This window comes from Condylura cristata, unplaced genomic scaffold, assembly GCF_000260355.1.
Source record: "Condylura cristata isolate star-nosed mole 26May11 unplaced genomic scaffold, ConCri1.0 scaffold00011, whole genome shotgun sequence".
In the NCBI taxonomy this organism is placed as follows: domain Eukaryota; kingdom Metazoa; phylum Chordata; class Mammalia; order Eulipotyphla; family Talpidae; genus Condylura; species Condylura cristata.
In genome coordinates, this window is record NW_004567112.1 from 6,022,762 (window position 1) to 6,045,462 (window position 22,701).

The 22,701-nt window shown below is 40.2% G+C and overlaps 1 protein-coding gene across 1 annotated transcript in view; it reads left to right on the plus strand.

Moving 5' to 3' along the window:
• The window catches only part of EIF3A (eukaryotic translation initiation factor 3, subunit A), a 30,708-nt gene that overhangs the window by 4,701 nt on the left and 3,306 nt on the right, over positions 1-22,701 (plus strand). The window contains exons 5-19 of the mRNA XM_004680399.2: positions 798-1,006; positions 3,926-4,097; positions 7,846-7,950; positions 8,326-8,424; positions 9,511-9,627; positions 9,847-10,032; positions 10,913-11,260; positions 11,637-11,741; positions 11,829-11,942; positions 12,967-13,089; positions 13,561-13,714; positions 14,818-15,002; positions 18,414-18,502; positions 19,088-19,716; positions 22,056-22,275. Of these exons, the coding sequence (XP_004680456.1) occupies positions 798-1,006; positions 3,926-4,097; positions 7,846-7,950; positions 8,326-8,424; positions 9,511-9,627; positions 9,847-10,032; positions 10,913-11,260; positions 11,637-11,741; positions 11,829-11,942; positions 12,967-13,089; positions 13,561-13,714; positions 14,818-15,002; positions 18,414-18,502; positions 19,088-19,716; positions 22,056-22,275 (2,855 nt within the window). The remainder of the gene's footprint in view (positions 1-797; positions 1,007-3,925; positions 4,098-7,845; positions 7,951-8,325; positions 8,425-9,510; positions 9,628-9,846; positions 10,033-10,912; positions 11,261-11,636; positions 11,742-11,828; positions 11,943-12,966; positions 13,090-13,560; positions 13,715-14,817; positions 15,003-18,413; positions 18,503-19,087; positions 19,717-22,055; positions 22,276-22,701) is intronic.

The following is a 22,701-nucleotide window of genomic DNA, read 5'->3' on the forward strand; positions in this document are numbered from 1 at the left end:
ACTGCTGAGGGGAGCAGCGGGCGGGTCAGGAGAGGTCTGCCACGCCATGTGGTCACCTCCAGGGCAGGCGGGGATCGAACTCATGAGGAAGTGACCCTAGTTTCTCAGTGCAGTGCTTTAACCCGCTGCGCCACCAGGGAGGGCCCTACTTGACTTTTTTAAGATGACTTAAGCACCGATAGTTTTACATGATTTTGTACCTATAACTTGAAGCTTAGACTATGACAAAATATCATTTGCTGTTACTATGGAAAGAACTAAAACTGGTAGTTTTCTAGCCAAGGTGAAAGTTACTTGATTTGCTATTTCTCATAATATGTTCCTTTTCTATAGGGACAGCCTTAAAATAGTACTTGGAGAAGGAAAGAAGCAAAAAAAAAAAAAAAAAAAAGAAAAATGTAAAAGATAAGCAGACATGCTCATTATAGACAAAATGGTTAAATAAGAACATTTTCACATTTCTCAGAAATAACCTTACTGTATTTCATGTCCTTTTAGGATTTTTTATTTTTCCAAGTGGTATTATGTGTACAACAATTTTAGTGTCTTCTGATTGCCTTATACTTACGGATTTATTATTTTTATAATTAAGGCAATTTTCTGAAATGCATCAAAAGAAACACACATGAAGGGATTTATTTGCCTCTTATTTTTTTCCCCCTTTGGGTCTCTTCTTTTAGTCTTTTTGGCCACTTTTATTCATCAGTGTTTTGTTTTAGAATTCAGGAAAAGATTTGTATTAGCTTTTCTTGTTTTGTTTAGAATGTAATGATTGTGATTTATGCTACTAATTTTAGGAAGCATTCAAAGCTGTGGAAGATATTCATGGGCTATTCTCCTTGTCTAAAAAACCACCTAAACCTCAGCTGATGGCAAATTACTATAATAAAGTCTCAACTGTCTTCTGGAAATCTGGAAATGCTCTCTTTCATGCATCTACACTCCATCGTCTTTACCATCTCTCTAGAGAAATGAGAAAGAATCTAACACAAGAAGAGATGCAAAGGTAAGAATGTTCTAATCTATTAGTATTGAAATTATGAAGTAGATACCTTCTGGTATGATAGTCTAGGCAGGTAAAGGTTTCTTAACTTACACTATTGGCACTTGAGGTCAGGTAGTTCTTTGCTGTTGGAGACTGAATTTAAGATGTTCAGCATCCCAAGCTGTACCCATTGATGCCAATAGCAGTCTCTTGAGTTGTGATTCTCAGTCTTAACTGTTCGTGGGCAATATTCATGGTCTTCAGTAGCTGTCTTGTGTAGTAATCAATTCTGCCAGAAACCCATTTGAGAATGTTACTAGGAAAGACACTGGTACGGTCAGTGTTTTAGCCACATATAGGACATAAGTCTATTCTTAGATCAAATTACCCAGTTAAGAAAAATACTCTGATCAAGTAATTTCCTGTTCTTGACTATAAAACAGTAACTTGAGATTATTTGGGATGTACATATAAGGTACAAAGATATTTATGAAGGATCATAAACAACTTAAAGATTGTTGTATTTATTATTGAAGTGTTACTGATTTGCCACTAGTTTATAGTGTAATTTGGAATATAGCGTCACACCTACTTGTGAGCTTGCTTCACCCGCCACTCACTCCTCGGTGACTCAGCCTTGGCAAATCTCTCTTCCCCATATCCTCCACCTCTCCTCCACCCTCTCTTGTAGCCAATATATTTTTCATGGAGCCTGAGAATTCTCACTGTTTTGCTAGTTTGTTTCCTTTGGTTATTTTGGCAAAAGAGGGAGCCCATGTCTTCATTTTTTGACTTTAGTTTGCATTATTGCCTCTAGCTCTGTTCACCTTGACCCAGAAGGCACTATTTCTTTATTCTTTTTTTTAAAGATTTATTTATTTATTCATACAGAACTGGGGTACAGGCCAGAGGCTCAGGGGCGGTGAGAGGCTTCACCAGAGACAGAGTGGGGAGCAGAACAGGCAGATCGACGAAGTACACTGCTGAGGGGAGCAGTGGGCGGGTCAGGAGAGGTCTGGCTCGCCATGTGGTCTCCTCCGGGGCAGGCGGCAGGCGGGAATCGAACTCATACGGAAGTGGCTTCAGATTCTCAGTGCTGTGCTTTAACCCGCTGCGCCACCAGGGAGGGCCTATTTCTTTATTCTTAACAGCTGAGTGGTATTCCAATGAATATGTAGTTGATTTTTTTTTTTTTTTGTTTTTAAATCCAAGTCTTTAAAAAAAAATTTTCTTTAAGATTTATTTATTCATACAGAACTGGGGTACAGGCCAGAGGCTCAGGGGCGGCGAGAGGCTTCGCCAGAGACAGTGTAGGGAGTAGAACAGGCAGATCAATGAAGTACACTGCTGAGGGGAGCAGCGGGCGGGTCAGGAGAGGTCTGCGGTGCCATGTGGTCACCTCCGGGGCAGGTGGAGATCGAACTCATGCGGAAGTGGCTTAAGCTTCTTAGTGCTGTGCTTTAACCCGCTGCGCCACCAGGGAGGGCCCAAGTCTTTTAATTTTTAAGCATTTGTATGTAGCCTATTTTACTCTTGTTTTGTCTTTAAATTTAGGTAACTCAACATTTTTTCTTTCTAAATTCATTTATTTATGCATACAAGAACTGGGGAACAGGCCAGAGGAGGGGGTTGTGAGGATTCACCAGAGACAGAGTGGGGAACAGAACAGGCAGATTGACTGAAATACACTGCTGAGGGGAGCAGCAGGTGAGATAGAGATCTGCTGCTCCGTGTGGGTCAGCTTCCTGGCCAGGGATCAAATTCATGCTGCAGGTAGCTTCATAGTACTGTGCGTTAACCTGTTGTGCTACCCAGGAGAGCCCCTCAGCGTCATTCTTCCTCTCTTACTGGTAGACACATATTTTGATTTCTAGTATAATTTTGTATGTTACGTATACCAACTTAAGTGTCTCTTAGTTTTATAGTAATACATGAAGCCAACTAATGAATGTGCCTTTATGTTTTCTTTTGAGACACATTGATGACATGATCATTCTGTCATTTACTACAATTCATATGCTCCATGCTTTTGGGTGATTAAAAAATATTTCTTTCAATACATACTTTTTAGGGCGTATTACAGTAATAAGCAGTAGTCTTAACTTTTTGTGCATTGTTTAATCTTCGCAATAAATTTGTGACCTGGAAAATTAAGTATTTTCCTTGAAAATGGTGACTCAGACTCGAGTCCACTTGCCTTAGCATTTGGTGCTCTGAATTTACCAGACTTCCTGTTTGTGTTTTAAAGAAGCTAAAATTTATTTTAAGATTTATGCTTTTTTATTTATGCATATAAGAACTGGGGTGAAAACAAAAAACAAAACAAAAAAAACTGGGGTGTAGGCCAGTGATGTTGGGGGTGAGAGGATTCACCAGAGACAGAGTGGGAGCAGAGCAGGTGGACCTACTGAAATACACTGCTCTGGGGAGAAGTAGGCTGGGCAGCAGAGGTCTGCTGGGCCCTGTGGTTCAGCTCCCTGGCTGGGGATCAAACTCACATCACGGTGGCTCGCAATAGGTTGATAGGGCTAAGGGAGGGCCACTAGGGAGGCCTGGGAAGCTAAAATTTAGCTTTTGACCTCTTTCCCATAATTGTATTCAGTTACAGTCCTTGTAATTTTTTCCTGAAATTTTTTTTAAGCTTATAATTTTGTAAGGAAACATAAGTTTAATCCCACAGCCTTTGTATAGTTAGTAAACATTGGCAGGGTTAAGTGAGTGAATGGACTTTTAATTTCTGTACTTGTTCTTTTTTAGTGTGGTCATTTCTTTTTAACTAAAGGGTTTGATGGTTTTATTTATAAATGCTGTTCACTGTTATGGTGTACACTTTCTATCACCCGCATATTTTACCAGGTGATCAAAGGGAGATCTTCCTGCTTGCTAAATAGCATTTGCAAATTTAACAGGTTTGTAACTTTGTTTTATTTTGTTTTTCAGGATGTCTACTAGAGTTCTTCTGGCTACTCTTTCCATTCCTATTACCCCTGAGCGAACTGATATTGCTCGACTCCTGGATATGGATGGCATCATAGTTGAAAAACAACGTCGTCTTGCAACACTGCTTGGGCTTCAAGCCCCACCAACACGAATTGGCCTTATTAATGATATGGTTGGTATAAGTTTGCACATTTTTACAGCTTTGAGTGGAAAATGTTTTATGATACATAACTAAATACTAGGAATGCTGGGGCATCTGATGCATGGATAAGCTTGTGAATTGTTCGTGTAAATGAGCAATTTCATTGAAATAATTTGTCTGGTGGTGAGCTGGGTTAAATTTGATGTAGCAGATGAGACTTGGATTAGGTCTGAGGAATAGTGTGGATTACTCAGTAAGTGGAAAGTGGCAGGGAAGATTTGTGACTTGTTTCAGTGGGGCAGGAGTAGGAAAACTAATAGCCGATAATAAATTGGAGAAAGAATGATGCATCTAGGCAGAAGATGTGGTTGATTAAGTTTGATTCTGTAAAGCTAAAGTTTCTTTTCTAAAATTTGTTTATGTTGGTAAAGTAATAATTCTTATTTGGGACTATGCAATAAAATTTGTGTAAAATATTTTTGAAACTGTAGACTGCTCGGTTTTATCCATTATATATAGTATGAAATTCATTTTAGGGTGTATAGGGCCTAAGGTTTATATATCTTTGTTTATTTTGTCATTTTAAAAAAAGATTTATTTATGCATACAAGTACTTGGGGGTACAGTTCACAGGTGCAAGGTGGTAAGAGGATTTACCAGAGACAGAGTGGGGAGCAGAACAGGCAGATTGACTGAAATACACACTGCTGAGGGGAGCAGGGGGCAGCACAGGAGAGGTCTGTTATGCCATGTGGGTTACCTCCCTGGCTGGAGATTGATCTTGTGCTGCAATAGCTGTGAATTGCTTCATAGTGCTGTACTTTAACCTTTTGTACCACCAGGAAGGACCCTAATGGGATTTTTTTTATTCAGTTTATTTTGTGAGCGTCCATTAAATGCCAGGCAAATGATACTTTAATGGAATCTCATATTCCAAAGGAATTTAGGTTCTAGAGTTTTGACTCAACAGTTGTTGTAGTGGTGTTTGTGGTAACTGCCTCCAGGAAATTACTTTGGGACAAGAGGAAGAAGAGGGACATTGCTAGAAGAAAGACCCTGCTTTTCTGGTAGGATAGGTCAATTTGAGTAAGAACCACTAAGCTTTTATTGTATTTACAATATACTCCTGACATTTCTCTACTACAGTAGTAAGGAAAAAATTCCTTTGTAGTGAAATTTAATCAATGAACACTATTCCTCTTTTTGTGTTTTCCATATTTTGCATCTGCTGTCCATAGAATCTGTGTATTGGTGGTTTTCTGTGGGACTGTATGAGGGTTAAGTGTAAGCAGGCAGCAACAACAGAATTGTCTTTAGAGGGAATCTTCCTGGTATGCTTGAAAGATTTTCTTTTTTAAAAAGAGTGATTTGTGCATACAAGAACAGGGGTGTAGGCTAGATATGTGGGGTGGGGTGGTGGTGAGAGGATTCACTATAGACAATAGGGAGCAGAACAGGCGGATATACTGAAATGCATTGCACTGCTGAGGGGAGCAGTGAGCAAGACACCCTGTGGGTCAGCTTCCTGGCCAGCTGGGGTGTAAGTCATGCACGCGTGCCTTTGGGTTGGTCTGGTCACTTGGTGATAGCTTGATAGTGCTGAGACTTTTAACCCCTTGCACCATCAGGAAGGCCCAGGTTTTATTTTTCTACTGGAAAAGTGTGACAAAGTAGAAACAAAGTCTACTAATTTCTTAGCCCCCACACTGCATACCACAGTGTCTTGATGTAGAGTTGGTCTATGATGATGCCATTATTTTTTTAACTTACTTAAGCAAGTAAGGGCTGAGGTACAGACCAGAGGTGCAGAGGATGAGAGGATTCACTAGAGACAGTGGGGAGCAGAACAAGCAGATTTCCTGAAATATACTGCTGAGGGGCGCAACAGGGAGACAGGAGTGGTCTGCTGTGCCAGGTGGTCACCTCCCTGGCTGGGGATCCAGTATATGCTGCAGTGGCTGCGGATAGCTTGATAGTGCTGAGACCTAACTACTTGCATCACCATGGCGACTCCTATACGATGCTTGTAGGTACCAGTGTTGGAGAGCAGGAGGCCAGCAGCCAGGACATCTAGTGTCAGGTACTTGTGCACAAAGATAACTGGAAGTTGAAGAAGGGTATTTGAGGTCGAGTGATTAGATACGGTGGTTGGCAAGTGGTATGAATAAATCTTGGTGTGTTCATCTTGCCAGCAAGCTTTGGGCTCCTGTAACTGACTATGTGAGCAGTGGGACAAAGACTTCATTATTTCAGAAACAGACTGAAATGTTTCAGAAACATTTACAAGAGGCTGGTATTAAATGAAAAAATCAGTTATCAGTATTAGTGAGAAATCGAAGTTAATAGTTCGTGGTAACCTGTCTTAGTCCTTAGTTGGAGGGGTTGCTAATGGATACACTAGGACAATTTTGATAGGAATGAAATTAGAGCTGGGTAATTTAAATGCTTATACCTCACCTTATTCCAAGAATGAAAGGGAAGTACTCAAATGCTTGAGGACATTAGTCATGTACCCATTTTTCGTTGGCGTTAAACTTAGACTCAAGCATGTGCGTGTTCTTCTTGGGACAGGCTCTGCCAACATTTGCCTCAGTCCTGTGACCCAGTCTCCCAGGGTGCCTTGCTTCTGTGTTCTCAAGTCTTGCCTGATGTGTCCCTGCAGTTCCCTCACTCAGGGTTTGGCTCGGGGTACTTTAGAGATTTATATACCATGCTGATCTTTGGTCTCCTTTGTAAGAAAGGTTGTATGAAAGACACTTTAATTTTAGAAGGAAGGTGAGTTCTATTAATAAACAAACATGTTATAAACTAACACTTAAAAATTGCAAATCATAACAGTAATTGGATAAACTCTTAAAACATTCTTTCCTGTTACTACTTTTTCCAAACCCCAACATCGCCGCTCCCCCCTGAAAATAGGTACTCTGCGGACTTACCACCTTCCTTTTTGTGGGTTTTTAAAATCAAATATTGCCTATATGTGTATTTATTAAATATGTTTATATGTTTATATATTTATGTATATAAGAACTGTGCTTTAGGTCAGAGGTGTAGGGGTGACAGGATTCACCAAGACAGAGTGGGGAGCAGAACAGGTGGGTTTAATGAAATACACTGTTCAAGGGAGCAGGGCGGGGACAGAGAGGTCTGCTGTGCTGTGTGGGCCACTCCCGGCTGGGGGTTTGAACTCCTGCTTCAGTGGCTGGCGATGACTTGATAGCACTGAGACAACCCCAGTGCCACCAGGGAGCCCCTACTTGTGTATTTGATAGGAAATTTATTTTCCTTGTATGTGGAATTATAAATGAAATTCTTTTTCTAAAGACTAAATATGTGAGGTTTATTGATGTGTCGAATGTGACTTTTTGCATTACCTATTTCTGTATATTACCCAAATGTAGTATCCTTTTTTTTAGGCCTAGTTTAGGCCTATTAGAGTAGTGTTCTACTTTAATAATTTTGTGTCATGGTTATTTGATAATTGGTTAGTTTGGTCTGTTGACCACGATTTGTCTTTGTAAATATTTTGATTGTGTTTTTTAGAGTTTTTATTTCTTTGCTAGGTTTTTGTGTGACAGCACTGCATTGTAGGTTATTGCATCCTTTGGGGTGAGAGCATCAGTATAATTGTCCTTGAGATTCTTGGGTAACTTTAAATGGGGTTAAGACTAGACAATTTTCTGGCTTTCCATTCCTGTCTTTTTCTTTATACTCAATACAGAATTCCAGTTGGGAAACATCCTGCAGTAATGAATCCTTTTCATTTTGTGTACTGTAGGTCAGATTTAATGTACTACAATATGTTGTCCCAGAAGTGAAAGACCTTTACAATTGGCTGGAAGTAGAATTTAACCCACTAAAACTCTGCGAGAGAGTCACAAAGGTAAGCCTTTGTTTGTATTTAAGTTTTCGTCATGTGAGCAGTACTCAGCTGTTTGGTACTTTTAGGTTGAATTACTATTTACTGGAGAGGTTATTGTCCTGTGTGTTTGAATCCAGTGCACATTTCATTGCCTTTTTTCTTTATACCAAGAGAAAAAGGGTATTTCTGATGTGCTAAAGAAACCTTTGGAGGTAATTAGCAGCATGACTAATGTAGCCATTGCTGTCAGTCACCTTCACACAAGAATCGGGCCATTCATAGTATATTTCGTATTTCTTTGCCTTTTGTAATGTTTTTATATGTTGAAAAAGTTAAAGAGTTGTAGAGTCCATTGTAGAGAAAGTATCATTGTTTTCAATTGAATGGATTTTATAGGTTCTGAACTGGGTCAGGGAACAACCTGAGAAGGAGCCGGAGCTGCAGCAGTATGTCCCTCAACTGCAGAGCAACACCATACTCCGCCTTCTGCAGCAGGTACGGCATTGTGTGTGAAACTGGGGTTTCTCCAGTTGATTACCAAACTAAAAAATTATGAATAGCCTAGAAAGTGAAAGCGTCTCCAGATTCGATATCCTGCCCAAAATAGCCTTATTGCTTATTTGTTTCATTTGAAGGCAAAAATTTTACATGACTAGCCGTTCTTTTTTGTGGATGCACCATATAATATTTGTGCATTTTCACTATTAGTGATATAAGTCTACTTTACTTCTCTTGATATACTTTGCATGGTTTTACATTGTCCAGAAATACCATGACTGACTTTTTCAAATTTATTGAAGTAAATCAGTATTTCTAGGTTTTTTTTGCTTTCAGAAAATGCTGTAGCACTGAGTGTCTTGCATACATGTGTCTTTGCATACTTTTATTGCATAAGAAGGGAAAGGTGTAGTGTGAACAAATTTATAGTTCGAGATTCTTTAAATGGACCATTCTACCAATAGTGAGTGAGACGTTGTGCTAATATAAGGTATTACTAGTTTTTGATATGTTTTGTCCTCAGTTTCATTTTAATGGTTTGTTATGGCCTAAATGTTCCTGTTTTGTCTTCGTTTTGGAAGCAGTTTTATTACAAATTGACTTCAGTATTTGCACATTTCATTGACCTGCTTTCCTTTGTACATGAGAGCAGTGTTATTTCTTGTGTGCTACACAAGTAGTTGAAGGTTAATTAGCAGTATAACTAAATAGTAATGCTGCCAGTCTCCTTCAGACAAACTTTTTAAAATGTTGAGCTAAATTAGTTAATAGGTCTCTAGAAATACTTAACCATTCAGGCTTTTTTTTTTTTTTTTTAAAGCATGTGAAAAGATCATGCTCTGAGCTATACAGCATATTGTGATGATGGGAAGTATAGACTTGGGGGTGGTAGTCTTGGATTGTAATGTAAATCTAAATCCTTGAGCATTGCATGTGAATGTCATGTAATGTAAATCCCTGAGCTTCCTTATTTTTCCATCTGAAAAATGGGTATGCTCTTCCCCATGGTTGTCAGGCTGCACTGCGCATTCAAAATACTAAGTGGTAATGGCCAGTATTAATAACCTTTTATTTTTCATGCAGGTGGCACAAATTTACCAGAGCATTGAGTTTTCTCGTTTGACATCTCTGGTTCCTTTTGTCGATGCTTTCCAGCTAGAACGGGCCATAGTAGATGCTGCCAGGCACTGTGACCTGCAGGTCTGTGTTTGCTGTAAGGGGGGTGCAGGGGGACGGGCGGCCTTTTAGGCCTATGACATATTCTTTGTTTCTCACTTTTTGCATAATTTAAAATCTTTATTGAGTAAATCTAGATTTTGTATTTAACAGTCTGTTTAAGTGTTTTGATCAATGTCATTTATTTGCAGAATGACTTCATATTTGCCTATAGATATTGATAATTTCATTTAATTTTCAAAGGTTCGTATTGACCACACCTCTCGAACCCTTAGTTTTGGATCTGATTTGAATTATGCTACTCGAGAAGATGCTCCGATTGGTCCTCATTTGCAAAGTATGCCTTCAGAACAGATCCGAAACCAGCTGACAGCTATGTCCTCAGTACTGGCAAAAGCACTTGAAGTCATTAAGCCGGCGCATATACTGGTATGCATCTTTGGGGGAAGAAGTGAAACACAATTTCTGAGGAATTTTTTTTTTTTTTAATTACAAAAGTTTATTTGGATTTTTTTTTTAAGATTATTTGTTCCTACAAGAACTGAGATACAGGCCAGAGGTGTGGAGGGTGAGAGGATTCAACAGAGGGGGCGAGCAGAATAGGCAGATTGACTGAGATACACTGCTGAGGGGAGCAGTATGCCGGTCAGAAGAGGTCTGTTGTGCCATGTAGGTCACTCCCTGGACAGGGATGGAGCTCCAGCTGCAGTGGCTGTCATAGTGCTGTGCTTTACTTTCTGCCACCAGGGAGGCCTTTCTGAGGGATTCTTGACGTGTCTTTCACAAACAGATTTGAGATGATGTGAGGAAAGGGATTTGTTGCTTTCTATTTAGTTGTACTAGGTAGTTTGTAGTGTTTTGTCACATTTTTATTAGATGTACAGTGCAGTTGATCTGCCTTCCTTACAGTAAAATGTGGGTCTGTGCAGATAATAGGTCTGTAAATACTATTTCATATAACTCGCATATGTCATGAGCTCCCCAAATAGGGAATACTGACTGTTTCCTGTGTAACTTGTTTCTTTTTTTGTTTGTGAGCTCTGTTAGTATTCTATTCTTCCTTGACTTGGGCACTGTAGATTGGCTGCACAGAAAAGTGGCCTAGCACCTGAGCGTTCCTCAGTTGTCAGTGCTGTTAGTGGTGCTGAATAGCAGTATGATACTTTAGAATTGGGGATGACTGGTAGTGTGGATAGTGTTGTCTTTTGTTAAAAATGCAGACACATCTGAAGGTAATCCATACAAATTACTTTCATGCCTACTACCAGGGTATATCACTCAGTTTTAAAGATTGTGTTTGTTTTTGAAGCAAGAGAAAGAAGAACAACATCAACTGGCTGTTACTGCGTACCTTAAAAATTCACGAAAAGAGCACCAGCGTATCCTGGCTCGCCGTCAGACAATCGAGGAAAGGAAAGAGCGGCTGGAGAGTCTGAATATACAGCGAGAAAAAGAAGAATTAGAACAGAGGGAAGCGGAACTCCAGAAAGTACGAAAGGCTGAAGAAGAGAGATTGCGACAAGAGGCAAAAGAGAGAGAGAAGGAGCGTATTTTACAGGAACATGAACAAATCAAGAAGAAAACGGTTCGGGAGCGTTTGGAGCAGATCAAGAAAACGGAGCTGGGTGCCAAAGCATTTAAGGACATCGATATTGAAGTGAGTAGCATGTTACTCACTAACAGTTTATCAGTTAGGATTATTTCCCTCACTTGTACAGCAGGCTCATTTCTGCTAACCTGTGAAGTGAGCATTTATTTTTAATGACTCCACAGTTTTTAACTGCTGCAGTGGGGTTTTGGGTATCGGTATATTGTAGAGGAGTAGAATATCTGCTAACATCCCATGATTTTATTTCCCCCGTGACCGGTGGAAATGAGGCTATTGTAAAACATTTTTATATTGACTAAGCTGATATCCACTGTTGAAAAAAAGTAATTTAGGATGTGATTCTGGAAAGCAGTGCTCCATATTGACTAAAATAAATGTATTTTACAGTCTTAATTCACGATTGTGCACCTGTATTGCTTTTCAGGATCTTGAAGAATTGGATCCAGATTTCATCATGGCTAAACAGGTTGAACAACTGGAGAAAGAAAAGAAGGAACTACAGGAACGACTGAAGAATCAAGAGAAGAAGGTACATGAACAGACCAGTAAACTTTTAATGAATCGAAAAGTACATTTTCGTGTAATTCCTATTGACCCTGTTTTTCCTTTCTTTAAGATTGACTATTTTGAAAGAGCTAAGCGTTTGGAAGAAATTCCTTTGATAAAAAGTGCTTATGAAGAGCAGAGAATAAAAGACATGGATCTGTGGGAACAACAAGAAGAAGAAAGAGTAAATTTTTCACTTCACATTATGTTTTGTCAGTAAACTATACTTAAATCCTCTGCCAGTAAGAGCACACCTGGGTTTTAAAATTGGCTTATTTTGTATTTTGTCAGAAATGGTGCTGCTGGTGCATATAGAAAGCGAAGCTTCCACAGTAAGATTTAAAAAAAAAAATTCTAAGGATAGCTGAAAAGTCATTTAAATTAACCTGCTACCAAATTCATAGTCTTTGACTTTTTTTTTTAAAGAAACCACTGGTCTTTTTGTCTCTAGATTTGCCTGTCACATTTCATTTGAGTGGAGTCACATAATAGGTGGTCTTTTGAAGCCAAACAGCTTCCTACTTTTATTGGTCTGTATTGTATTTATCTAGTGACAATGGAGGTTTGGAAATACTTAGAGTGACCAAATTTGTGATTAAAAATGAATTTGGCTTCATTGTGGTTTTGTAAAGTAACTGCAGGCAGATGCAGAGAATAGCATGCTGCTGTGGAGATCACAGCCTCTCGTTGGCTTACCTGTTGGCCTTCTGTGTCGAGGGTTGTCAGTTTGTTGAGTCGTTTGTCACTTGGGGTTTTGGTGAGAGTTTCCTTAAAACTAGGAAAAAGAATGTAGATCTATCAAGTTTATTGAGGGACTTGCTATAATCCCTGCTCTCAAGCAATCTTTCCATTTATCCACTTGAAGTGACCAACGTGTTCTATCTTTACTAGTAATTATTTTTAAGGAATAAAATGCTTTTAGTAAGTAAACTATACTGCTTTTGACTTACAGTACTTACTATTTTCTTTATAGATTATAGTTTTTTGTTTATTAAAACCGCTGAAAAACAACTTTTTACAGATCGCCCAGGACTGCTTCATCCATTTTGTGCCTCTCCTTGCGTGGATATTAGCTACCCTTGTTTTTATGGCAAGATGGAAGAGGCAGGGGAACTGTAATTCTTCTAGAATATCTATCAGGAACGTGGGTATATTATTAATCAGATTGTAAATGTGTTGAAACTTTACTTTCCATGATGTGTTTGCAGATTACTACCATGCAGCTGGAACGTGAAAAGGCTCTTGAACATAAGAATCGAATGTCACGGATGCTTGAAGACAGAGACCTGTTTGTAATGCGACTCAAGGCTGCCCGGCAGTCTGTTTATGAGGTGAACACTCTGGTTTCAGGGAAACAGAGATCCACGAGCTTTTTAGTTTTGCCTAAAGGTTTTCCTTTAACACAGGGAGATATAGTCTTTTAAACTAACATTTATATAAAGACATTAAAACAATGTATCAGCAGAAATTTTCTTGAAACTTTCATAGCTTATGTGGCCCATCACCACTGAAAGTGTCCTGGATGCAATTTGCTTTTGATGCAAGCTTTTTATTTACTGATTTAGAAAGGAAAAGAATATCCTCTTAAGTTAAAACTGTTTAATTTATTTTGTATAAAATGAAGCCCTCTGGTGTAAAATAACAAAATTTGACTTGAGAGAAAAATTTACCTTTTTTTTGAAACCCTGTTATTTTACTCGAAGGTTCTGTGTTTCCAAGAAATATGCAACTTTTGTAAGCTTAAATTTACAGTGGATTTGTAGCTCTTAAAAGAGTTGATAAATGTTTTGGGATTGTTCCAGGAAAAACTTAAACAGTTTGAAGAGCGACTAGCAGAAGAGAGGCATAATCGCTTGGAAGAACGTAAAAGGCAGCGCAAAGAAGAACGCAGAGTAACTTACTACAGAGAAAAAGAGGAAGAGGAACAGAGGAGGGCAGAAGAACAGATGCAGAAAGGTTACTGTCTAGAATAAGAATGGAGGACTGACAGAGTGGGTGGTGTGTCTACTTAAAATAATCTTAGGAAATAAGAGATGAGGAATGAGCATCATTGGCTCCTTAACTGCAACTAACTAGTTCTTAAGTTCTTTTTTTTTTTTTTTTTGCCATTTTTTTTTTTTATTAAAAAGTTTATTTTTACATCATTTTTCACTTTTTTTTTTCATCTCAATTGTAATCCCCATGGGTTTTAAGTTCTTTTTTTTTAAGATTAATTTATGCATACAGTACTGGGGTACAGGCCACAGGTTACAGGGGTGGTGAGAGGATTCACCAGTGACAAAGTGGGGAGCGGAACAGGCAGATGGACGAAGTACAGCGCTGAGGGGAGCAGCGGGCCAGACAAAAGAGGTCTGCTGCATCATGTGGTCACCTCCAGGGGCGGGGAGTCGAACTTAAGACTGCTGCTGGCTTGCAGTGCTGTGCCCTGACCCCTTGCATCACCAGGGAGGGCCATGTTCTAAGGACCTAACTTAGTTGTCTTGAGGTTTGTTGTAGCAGAGTTTTGGTTCCTCTATAAGCTTTTTTTTTTTTTTTTTTTTTTTTTTTGCATCTGTGTGCTTTAAAAACTCTGCCTTTTAATTTTTTTTTTTTTTTAAGATTTACTTATGCATACAGGAATGTGGTGTAGGCCAGAGGTGTGGGGGAAGAGGATTCACCAGAGACAGTGGGGAGCAGAACAGGTAGACCTACTGCAGCACACTGCTGAGGGGAGCAGAGGGAGACAGGAGAGGTCTGCCGCACATGTGCATCAGTTCCATGGCAGGAGATAGCTTGATATTGCTGAGACTTTAACCCCTGCACCACCAGGGAGGCCTTGCCTTTCTGCTGTGTTTTATATGTTAACATTTATTGAGGAAAATACCCTGCATTCTTAAATCATTACAAAATTATTGATTGACACAGAACTTGGTTTCTTGAATATCTGTTTCCTTTCAGTGATTTTAAACTATTTAAAACTTCTTAAAGAATATTTGTGTCTTTATTATCATTAAAGTAGACCTAGTATCAGGAAAAGACGTGAATAGGAGACTCATTTTTAACCTAATATATTTCCATAGAGCGGGAAGAGAGAGAGCGTGCTGAACGTGCAAAGCGTGAGGAAGAGCTACGAGAATATCAGGAGCGGGTCAAGAAATTGGAAGAAGTAGAGAGGAAAAAACGCCAAAGGGAGTTAGAAATTGAAGAGAGGGAACGGCGTAGAGAGGAAGAGAGAAGGCTTGCTGATGACCCACTTTCTAGAAAGGTGAGTGTAGAACTTCTGGTATTCTGTGTTATTTTGACCAGCCAGTTCTTTTGTATCGTGTAAGTTGGTGTTGTGTCTGGGCTTGGTGTTCCTAAATTGGCAGCATTCACTCTTCCTGTATTAATTCTTTCATCTTCCCAAGGTTAGAAGTTCCTGAGAGGAAAAATTAGACCATCCTTGGCAATGCAGGGCTTTTATAGGCCTCAGTTAGAATTCTTATCAGTAGGATGAACCTCAGGTGTTGGCCAAGAGAACAGTGGAGATTGCTCTGGCAGAGGGATTCTCTGTCTGTGTGAGAGTGATGTGAGTCGCCTTTCGAGGGCGAGTGAGGCGGGCGGATCAGCAGCTGTCAGCATCCCTTGGCACTTGTTAAGAGATGCAGAATCTTGGGTGCAGCACCAAGCTCTTGGATGCAGAATCTGTGTTTTAACAAAATTTCCTGGTGATGTAACTGCTGCTTTGAAGAATTTAATAATACTACATTTTATTATTTTAAAATTTATTTAAAAAAATATCTTACACATTCCACGATTAAAAAAAATTTATTTTTAATATGCCACACACAAATTGTAGGAGTTTGAATCATCTCCTTTTCATTCTGTCCCTAATGTAGATTTTTCTTTTGTGTGTATTAATGTTTTCCCAGCTCACAATCTTCCCCCAAGGTCAGACCTTCCTATGTTGTGGCCTGATTTCTCACAGTTCATACTTCACTGCTGTATCTGTTCTTGGTTTTTTTTTTTTTTTTTAATTTAAAGATTTATATGTATGCATCCAGAACTGGGGTGTAGGCAAGAGGATTCACCAGAGACAGTGGGGAGCAGAACAGGCTGAGGGGAGTAGTGGGCGAGTCAGGAGAGGTCTGCTGCACCATGGGGTCACTCCGGGTTACTGCTAGGGTTCACACTCACACTAAAGTGGCTCCAGCTAGCTTGCCTTTTTGCGCTTCAACCCAGAGCGCTGTTCTTGGGTTTAACTGAGTTTTTCCAGATCTTTCTGTTCATTTTCAAAGATTTTATTTCTGTTTTGTGCTTCACTCCCCTTCCTTTCTGTTGGAGAACTTCTGGTTGTGTGTGTTCACAAACATTCAGTTTGGAATTTGCTTTCCTGTCCTTGCCACGCCTTCCTTGCTGTAAAACTAAAGTTTTCTTAATTTTTTCTATTCTCTCATTTCCTCCACAAACTATACATGTATTTTCACAGTCTGAAAAATTTGAGCATACCTCTTTACTTAATGTCTTATTGTGAGAAATTAAATTTTCCACCTCCAGAACCTTAAAACTCAAGACTCATTTAACAGTGTATAGCCAGATTGGCAAACATGGTTTTATTTCACAAACTTTATACGGTATCACCTTTTCTTTGTTCACTGGGTTTTTTTACACTTTTTTCAGAATGTCTTTGTGTATGTCTCAAAAGAGGTGTTTTTTGACCAGTTCCGATCAAAAGCTTCAATATTTTTCAACCTGTGCCCACTGTTGTGGTACACAGGCCTGGTTCTCCAGTGGCTGGCTGATGGGCCTGGTCTGGCTCCTCCTGTTGGCAGTGGGCTCTTCCTCAGGAGCTTCCAGAAGCTTCCTGTCTTTAGGGTAAATAGAATTAAGAAATTGACTAAGGTACTTTATTCACTGAATATATCATTTTTATCCTTTTTGGTACTTAGCTTAGATAGAAAAGAATGAATTTCCTTAAGGAAATTTTCTCTTGCCTTTATCTCTTGATATATCACTCACTCAGCTCATGTTCTTTGAGATTGCTGTATAATTCATATGTTTATAGCAGGGCTTTTGCTGCTGTGTAATCAAATGACTTGAAAATATTTTGGCTATCCTGTTAATTTTTTATAATTTTTTCTTTTTGCTTGTTTGTTGAATAGTTGTCAGTCATCCCTAAAATACCTTTGAGGTTCTGATAATTGTACTAAGACCTCTTCTTGCTTGAAATTGTTTTAGTTGTGGCATGAGTGTGAAAGTGGAAGAAGCTTCATTTCTGTGTCTAATATGTCCACTATCTAATATGGACATTTCCATAAGTTAACATGGATGGTTAAGTTTGTGTTACCGTCAGAGAATCCACTCAGGAGTCTCTTAGAACAACTGTTGTCTTCAGAGAGTGCAGAGTTAGTAGCTTTCATTGTAGAAGACTTAAGCTACTCATTCTTATCTTTTCCTGCTTTTTATTGGTAGCTGTTGTGGGAGGATTTTGTAAATAAATAAATAATTTAAATAAAACTTTAAAATTTATTATTTATTTTATATCTTCAATGACTGAAACAGGACATCTAAACTCGCAGCTTCAGGAAGAACCATTTGTTCTTGGACCTTTCCTTGAACTTGCCTTGGTCTCTTTTACACCTTTGCATTTATTTCTGAAGTCTTCCTTGTTGACAACAGTTTTGTCTAAGTTGGGATCCACAGAGTACTTGGTTAAGAATTAAGTGATAGTGGTTATACATTTTTACAAAAGACTTGATCGTTAACCTTTTGGTGATTTTTTTTTTTTTTCTTGCCCATGGCATTGCATCCTACCCTTTTTGGGATCGCGATCAACTCCCACCACCACCAGAGTGGGATGGTGTGACAGCCATTGTCGGCGTTTTTCACAGTGACTGCGTTTGGAGTAGCACCTGCCAAGACCAGCATTTCCTGCTTTCACGAGTTTGTCTATTTTGATAGCAAACACTCAGCCCTATAGTAATAAGGAAGGCATGGCCACTTTGTAAAACTCTAAAGATGGAGACCCTCTTAGTCACCTCCTTGGTATTGTAGTTACTCTCAGCATTGTCGATCTGATCGGTGTACTCTACCCCACCCCGAAGTCTTCTGTATTTTCCAAGGTGTTCTGACTTGGCCCAGGTTACATTTGTGGGCGCTGTTGAACTGTGTGGAGTGGTGTTTGTGAACAGAGCTGAATGCACTACCCTGTGCAGGGTACCAGATTCACTGTCCCCCTTGGCACTGGGCGCGCCCTCACAGCCTTTCCATTGTTTTTAACGAAAACAGAATATTTTGAAGAGGGAAATAATAGTCATGTGACTATTACCTGTTACGTTGCAGTCATTCCCCTTTGTTAGTAGGCGCTGTGATGCACAGTTTGGAGCACTTGGCTTTATTTTACGTAATTTCAAAAGAAGGTCAAAAGGAAGTTGAGTATTTTAAGCTTCCAGAGAGAGGCCGTCAGACCTTTTTCAATTCGTGTTTTAATAACTTGTAAACCACCCATTCAACATAAAAATAACGGTTTCACTGTGATTCTGATTTCAGGTTATAAAAGAAATCGGATTTTTAAAAAGTCTAAAAAAGTTGTTTACTTAAGAGCTGAATATTGTTTAACATACATACAAACATGTTGGAATGGTGTGCCAGTCCTTGTAATAAGTGTTGTGCCTATTACCAATTTTCGTCAATGTAGGACTCGCGTTGGGGAGATAGAGACTCTGAAGGCACGTGGAGAAAAGGACCTGAAGTAGATTCCGAGTGGAGGAGAGGCCCGCCAGAGAAGTAAGTCACAGGCCCTCTTGCTGTTAGTAGCTTATTAGTTGTTTTCTGATTTGGTTTATGTCATAAGGGGAGAAAGAGGAGAGAACCTTGCAGAATTGTGTGAATATCTGTTATTGAAATGTTCAACATTTCTGTAATTAATGACTTCTAAACATTTTGAGAAATAGGTGCTCCAAACTTTTTATTCCCTAATCAAATAATACTTTAGGGAAAGAATGAACAAGTCCATGTTTTTGTTTTAATTTACTTAAGTAGATTGAACCATCCTCTAAATGATTGCAAATTATAGGCAAGAATATTGGTAATAATGCTTAAAAGATAATTTTGAAAGGTACTAAGACAAAAGCATCCATGGTTTTTCTGTTGCACTGCCCTTGAAAACAGTTGCCTGTGTATTGGTTTATTTGTTGACTTCAAGAGTTTGGCTATTGTGCTATTGTTTACTAAGAGAACATACTCCTTTAGGGCTAGGATTAATTAGCTTAGATTGAAGTGATTTTTAAAAGCTCATGAAGCAATTCCCAAAATGCTCATGTGCTTTTAAAAAAATTTACTCTTAAAGATGTTTGACTTGTTGCTTTATAGGGAATGGCGACGAGGTGAAGGACGGGATGAGGAGAGGCCTCACAGAAGAGATGACGACAGGCCGAGGCGGCTGGCGGATGATGACGAAAGAGAGTCTTCTCTCAGGTCAGATGATGACCGGATCCCCCGGCGTGGTATGGATGACGACAGAGGCCCCCGGCGTGGTCCTGATGAAGACCGGTTTTCTCGCCGTGGAGCGGAAGATGACCGGCCTCCCAGACGAATCGGTGACGAAGACAGGGGGAGCTGGCGTCATGCAGATGACGACAGGCCACTTAGACGAGGACTGGATGAGGACAGAGGAAGCTGGCGAACAGCTGATGAGGACAGAGGACCCAGACGAGGGCTGGACGAGGACCGGGGGCCACGGCGCGGAGGTGCGGACGACGAGCGGTCATCTTGGCGGAATGCTGACCACGACCGGGGACCCAGGCGGGGTTTGGACGATGACCGGGGAACGTGGAGGAATGCTGACGATGACAGAATTCCCCGGCGTGGAGCAGATGACGATAGGGGACCCTGGCGAAATATGGATGATGACCGGCTCTCAAGACGGGCTGATGATGATCGGATTCCCCGAAGGGGCGATGATGCAAGACCTGGTCTCTGGAGACCGCTTGTCAAGCCAGGTAAACTTACTTTAGCTATCTGGAAAACCAGACTGGACTTGATGTATTTATGGGTAGAAAGTGAAACTTAACACCAGCCAATCTCTACTATTCTGTACACGATGGGTGTTTTCAAAAGAAGGAGCCCAAATGGCTGTGTTTTGACTTTAAGTGAAAAAAAAATTGTTTTTTAAGGATTTATTTATTTATGCATTTAAGAATTGGGGTGTAGGCCAGAGGGGTGGGGTGAAAGGATTCACCAGGGACAGAGTGGGGAGCAGAACAGATGGATCCACTAAAATACACTGTTGAGGGGAGCAGCGGGCGGGTCAGGAGAGGTCTGCCGCACTGCGGGCCAGCTCCTTGGCTGGGGATCAGATTTGTGCTGAAGCGGCTGGTGCTGCGCTTTAACCTGTTGGGCCACCTGGGAGGGCCCGAAACTTCTCTTTAATACCCTACATGTCCACACAAATAACTTAAACCCCTTTTTCTGCTTAAGTGACACGTGCTGGTTTCCTCCTGCCTTTTTGATTCTTCACAGGTTCCTGTACTCTTCAGGGTTGATCTGTCCTGCACCAGCCTCCTTGAGTAAATGAAAAACTATAAAATATACTTACTAAAACATTTGTCTCTCCTGACAGCTGTGGGAGCACTCATTTCACTTGCATTCTTCAGTCTGTGACTTAGCTTCCGCCCTCCAGTGTCTGTGCCCTCGGGCCTGGTTCCCTGCTGCTGCTGCACCACTGGGCACCTCTGCGAGGCTACTCATAGAAGCCGGCGTTCTCCTGCTTGCTTTTTCGTCCTGTGTGTCAAATCTTCCACTTTGTTCAGTTCTGCATTTTCAGTTTCCTTAAATCCTCTTTCCACTTGGCGTGCTTTGGGCCACTGTTACACTTTCTTGAACTCCTGCTTGTCTGTACTCCCATTTCTGTCTAGTTCTGTGCAGTAACCAGAGCAGTCTGTTCTAAATAAGCTGATCTGAGTAGGTTTTTAGATTTTATCGTTATGGTTCCTCTGGCATGCTTCTGTCTTTTCTGTTCTCAGTTTATTGTGCTCCTGAACTGGTGACTTTGGGCAGGCCCCTTCTCTGTAGAATGGGGTAACAGGTTTTCATTAAGTTGTGGTAGTTGGTATTGCTGCAGCCAGCGCGAACATTGAACCATTGCTCCTAGGGGAGAATCCCAAGGTCACGGTCCCATGACACTCGTGTTACGTTTCTGTGACCTGACTATGCCTTTGTTTTTAAAAGCTGCTTTATTCAGTGCTATTTATTGCAGTGAACTTATGGCCAGCAGCCATAAGTTGAAGGAAGTTTATCTGACACTATTTTCTCCATTGCCTTCTTGTGTGTGAGGGCATGAGACAGCACTTCAGCACAGCCATTTGGAGCCATTTTATACAGTAACATCAACAGAAAGCACAAAAATGTGAAAAGTGTGGCGCTTAATATAAATAGCTTATCAAAAAGAAGTAAGATCTTCAGCCAGAGAGGGTTGCACATTGTTCAGCTGCAGCGAAGATCCGCTGGTCCGGCAGCTCAAGTAACTTGTCACTCTGCACGTGTCAGCAAGTAACTTTAAAAGGCTTGAATATTAATTCTGGGATGACAAATTGTAGGAAGTACAAAAACCTTCTCAGCTGAGAGCTTTGGGTAGGATTCAGTAAATGCAGTGTTGTACCTGATATTGTAAACACCATGATTAGCAACTAATAAACACCATGATTAGCAACTAATAATGCTGAACTGTGCAGCCACATGTCTCATGTTCGTTGAAATCTCTGCTCCTTGGACCTCTTGGTGCTCTCTAGCAGTGTGTGCTCTGCACACATACTCCATTCCTAGATTATGACATCTCATGTTCATTGTGAAAGATTGGGCAGGGTCGTTGGCTTTGTTCATGATTCCGCTGTTAATGGTGGTGGGCAGGAACATAAAAGTATTTTGGTTACAAGGTTTTGAGAATGTTGCAAGAAAAAGATGAATTCTTAGTTGGGGCCCTGTCTCTTCCAGGTCAAGATCCTGACCTGTGCCCTGTATCTCTTCCGCTAGATTGAATTATCTGTTTACTAACAGGCAGATTTTTGCCTGATATCTTTTGCACATGAACATTCAGCTCATACTAGATGAACTTCCTATATGTTGTGTTCTTATATGTTAGAAAAACAATAGATGTTCCTTCTAGGAGCTGATGATTCTGGAAAATGCATTGGTTTGCTTGCTTTCAGTGAAGTTTGCAGTGTCTAAAATTAGCATTTACAGTGGTGAGTTAACATCAATGTTACGATCTCTTAATAACTGCTGATCTGTGCTGTTTGAGTGGAAATTATTATCATTAATTTTTGTCTCTTTAACAAAACAGGCGGATGGAGAGAGAAAGAAAAAGCCAGAGAAGAGAGTTGGGGTCCACCTCGAGAATCAAGACCATCAGAAGAACGTGAATGGGATAGAGAAAAAGAAAGAGATAGAGATAATCAAGATCGAGAGGAGAATGATAAGGACCCGGAGAGAGACAGAGACAGAGAGAGAGAACGGGACAGAGAAAGAGATGGGGATAGAGAGGATCGCTTCCGACGGCCGAGGTTTGACACTCCTGAGTCTTTGTGGTGGTACAGTTAGCTGCTCCTAGCTATTTTTGAGAAATGGTGCTACACAGTCCCCCACTCCAGTTTTTCTGTTACACGCATAGGTATCAGGTTTTCTTTTGGAAGAATTTTGGAGGTCATCTATTGATAGTTGACAATTCCCACTTAACAAAGTGAGAAAATGGAGGCTGAGCAGTGTGGCTGTCTCCAGGGATGTGTGTGTGTGTGTTTCTTGGGGATGTACAGTGCAGGAGTCTGTGTTAGTCCTTGTGGTCAGGTCATTCAGTTTTATTGCCCTTAAATTAATAAAAAGGAATTTTTTCCTCTACTTTTATTAGTGGTAAAAGTTTTAACTTGCTTCCTTTGGCCAAAGTGGATTTGTACTGATGCATGTAAACCAGCAGAATTGAGTGCATTGAAAGT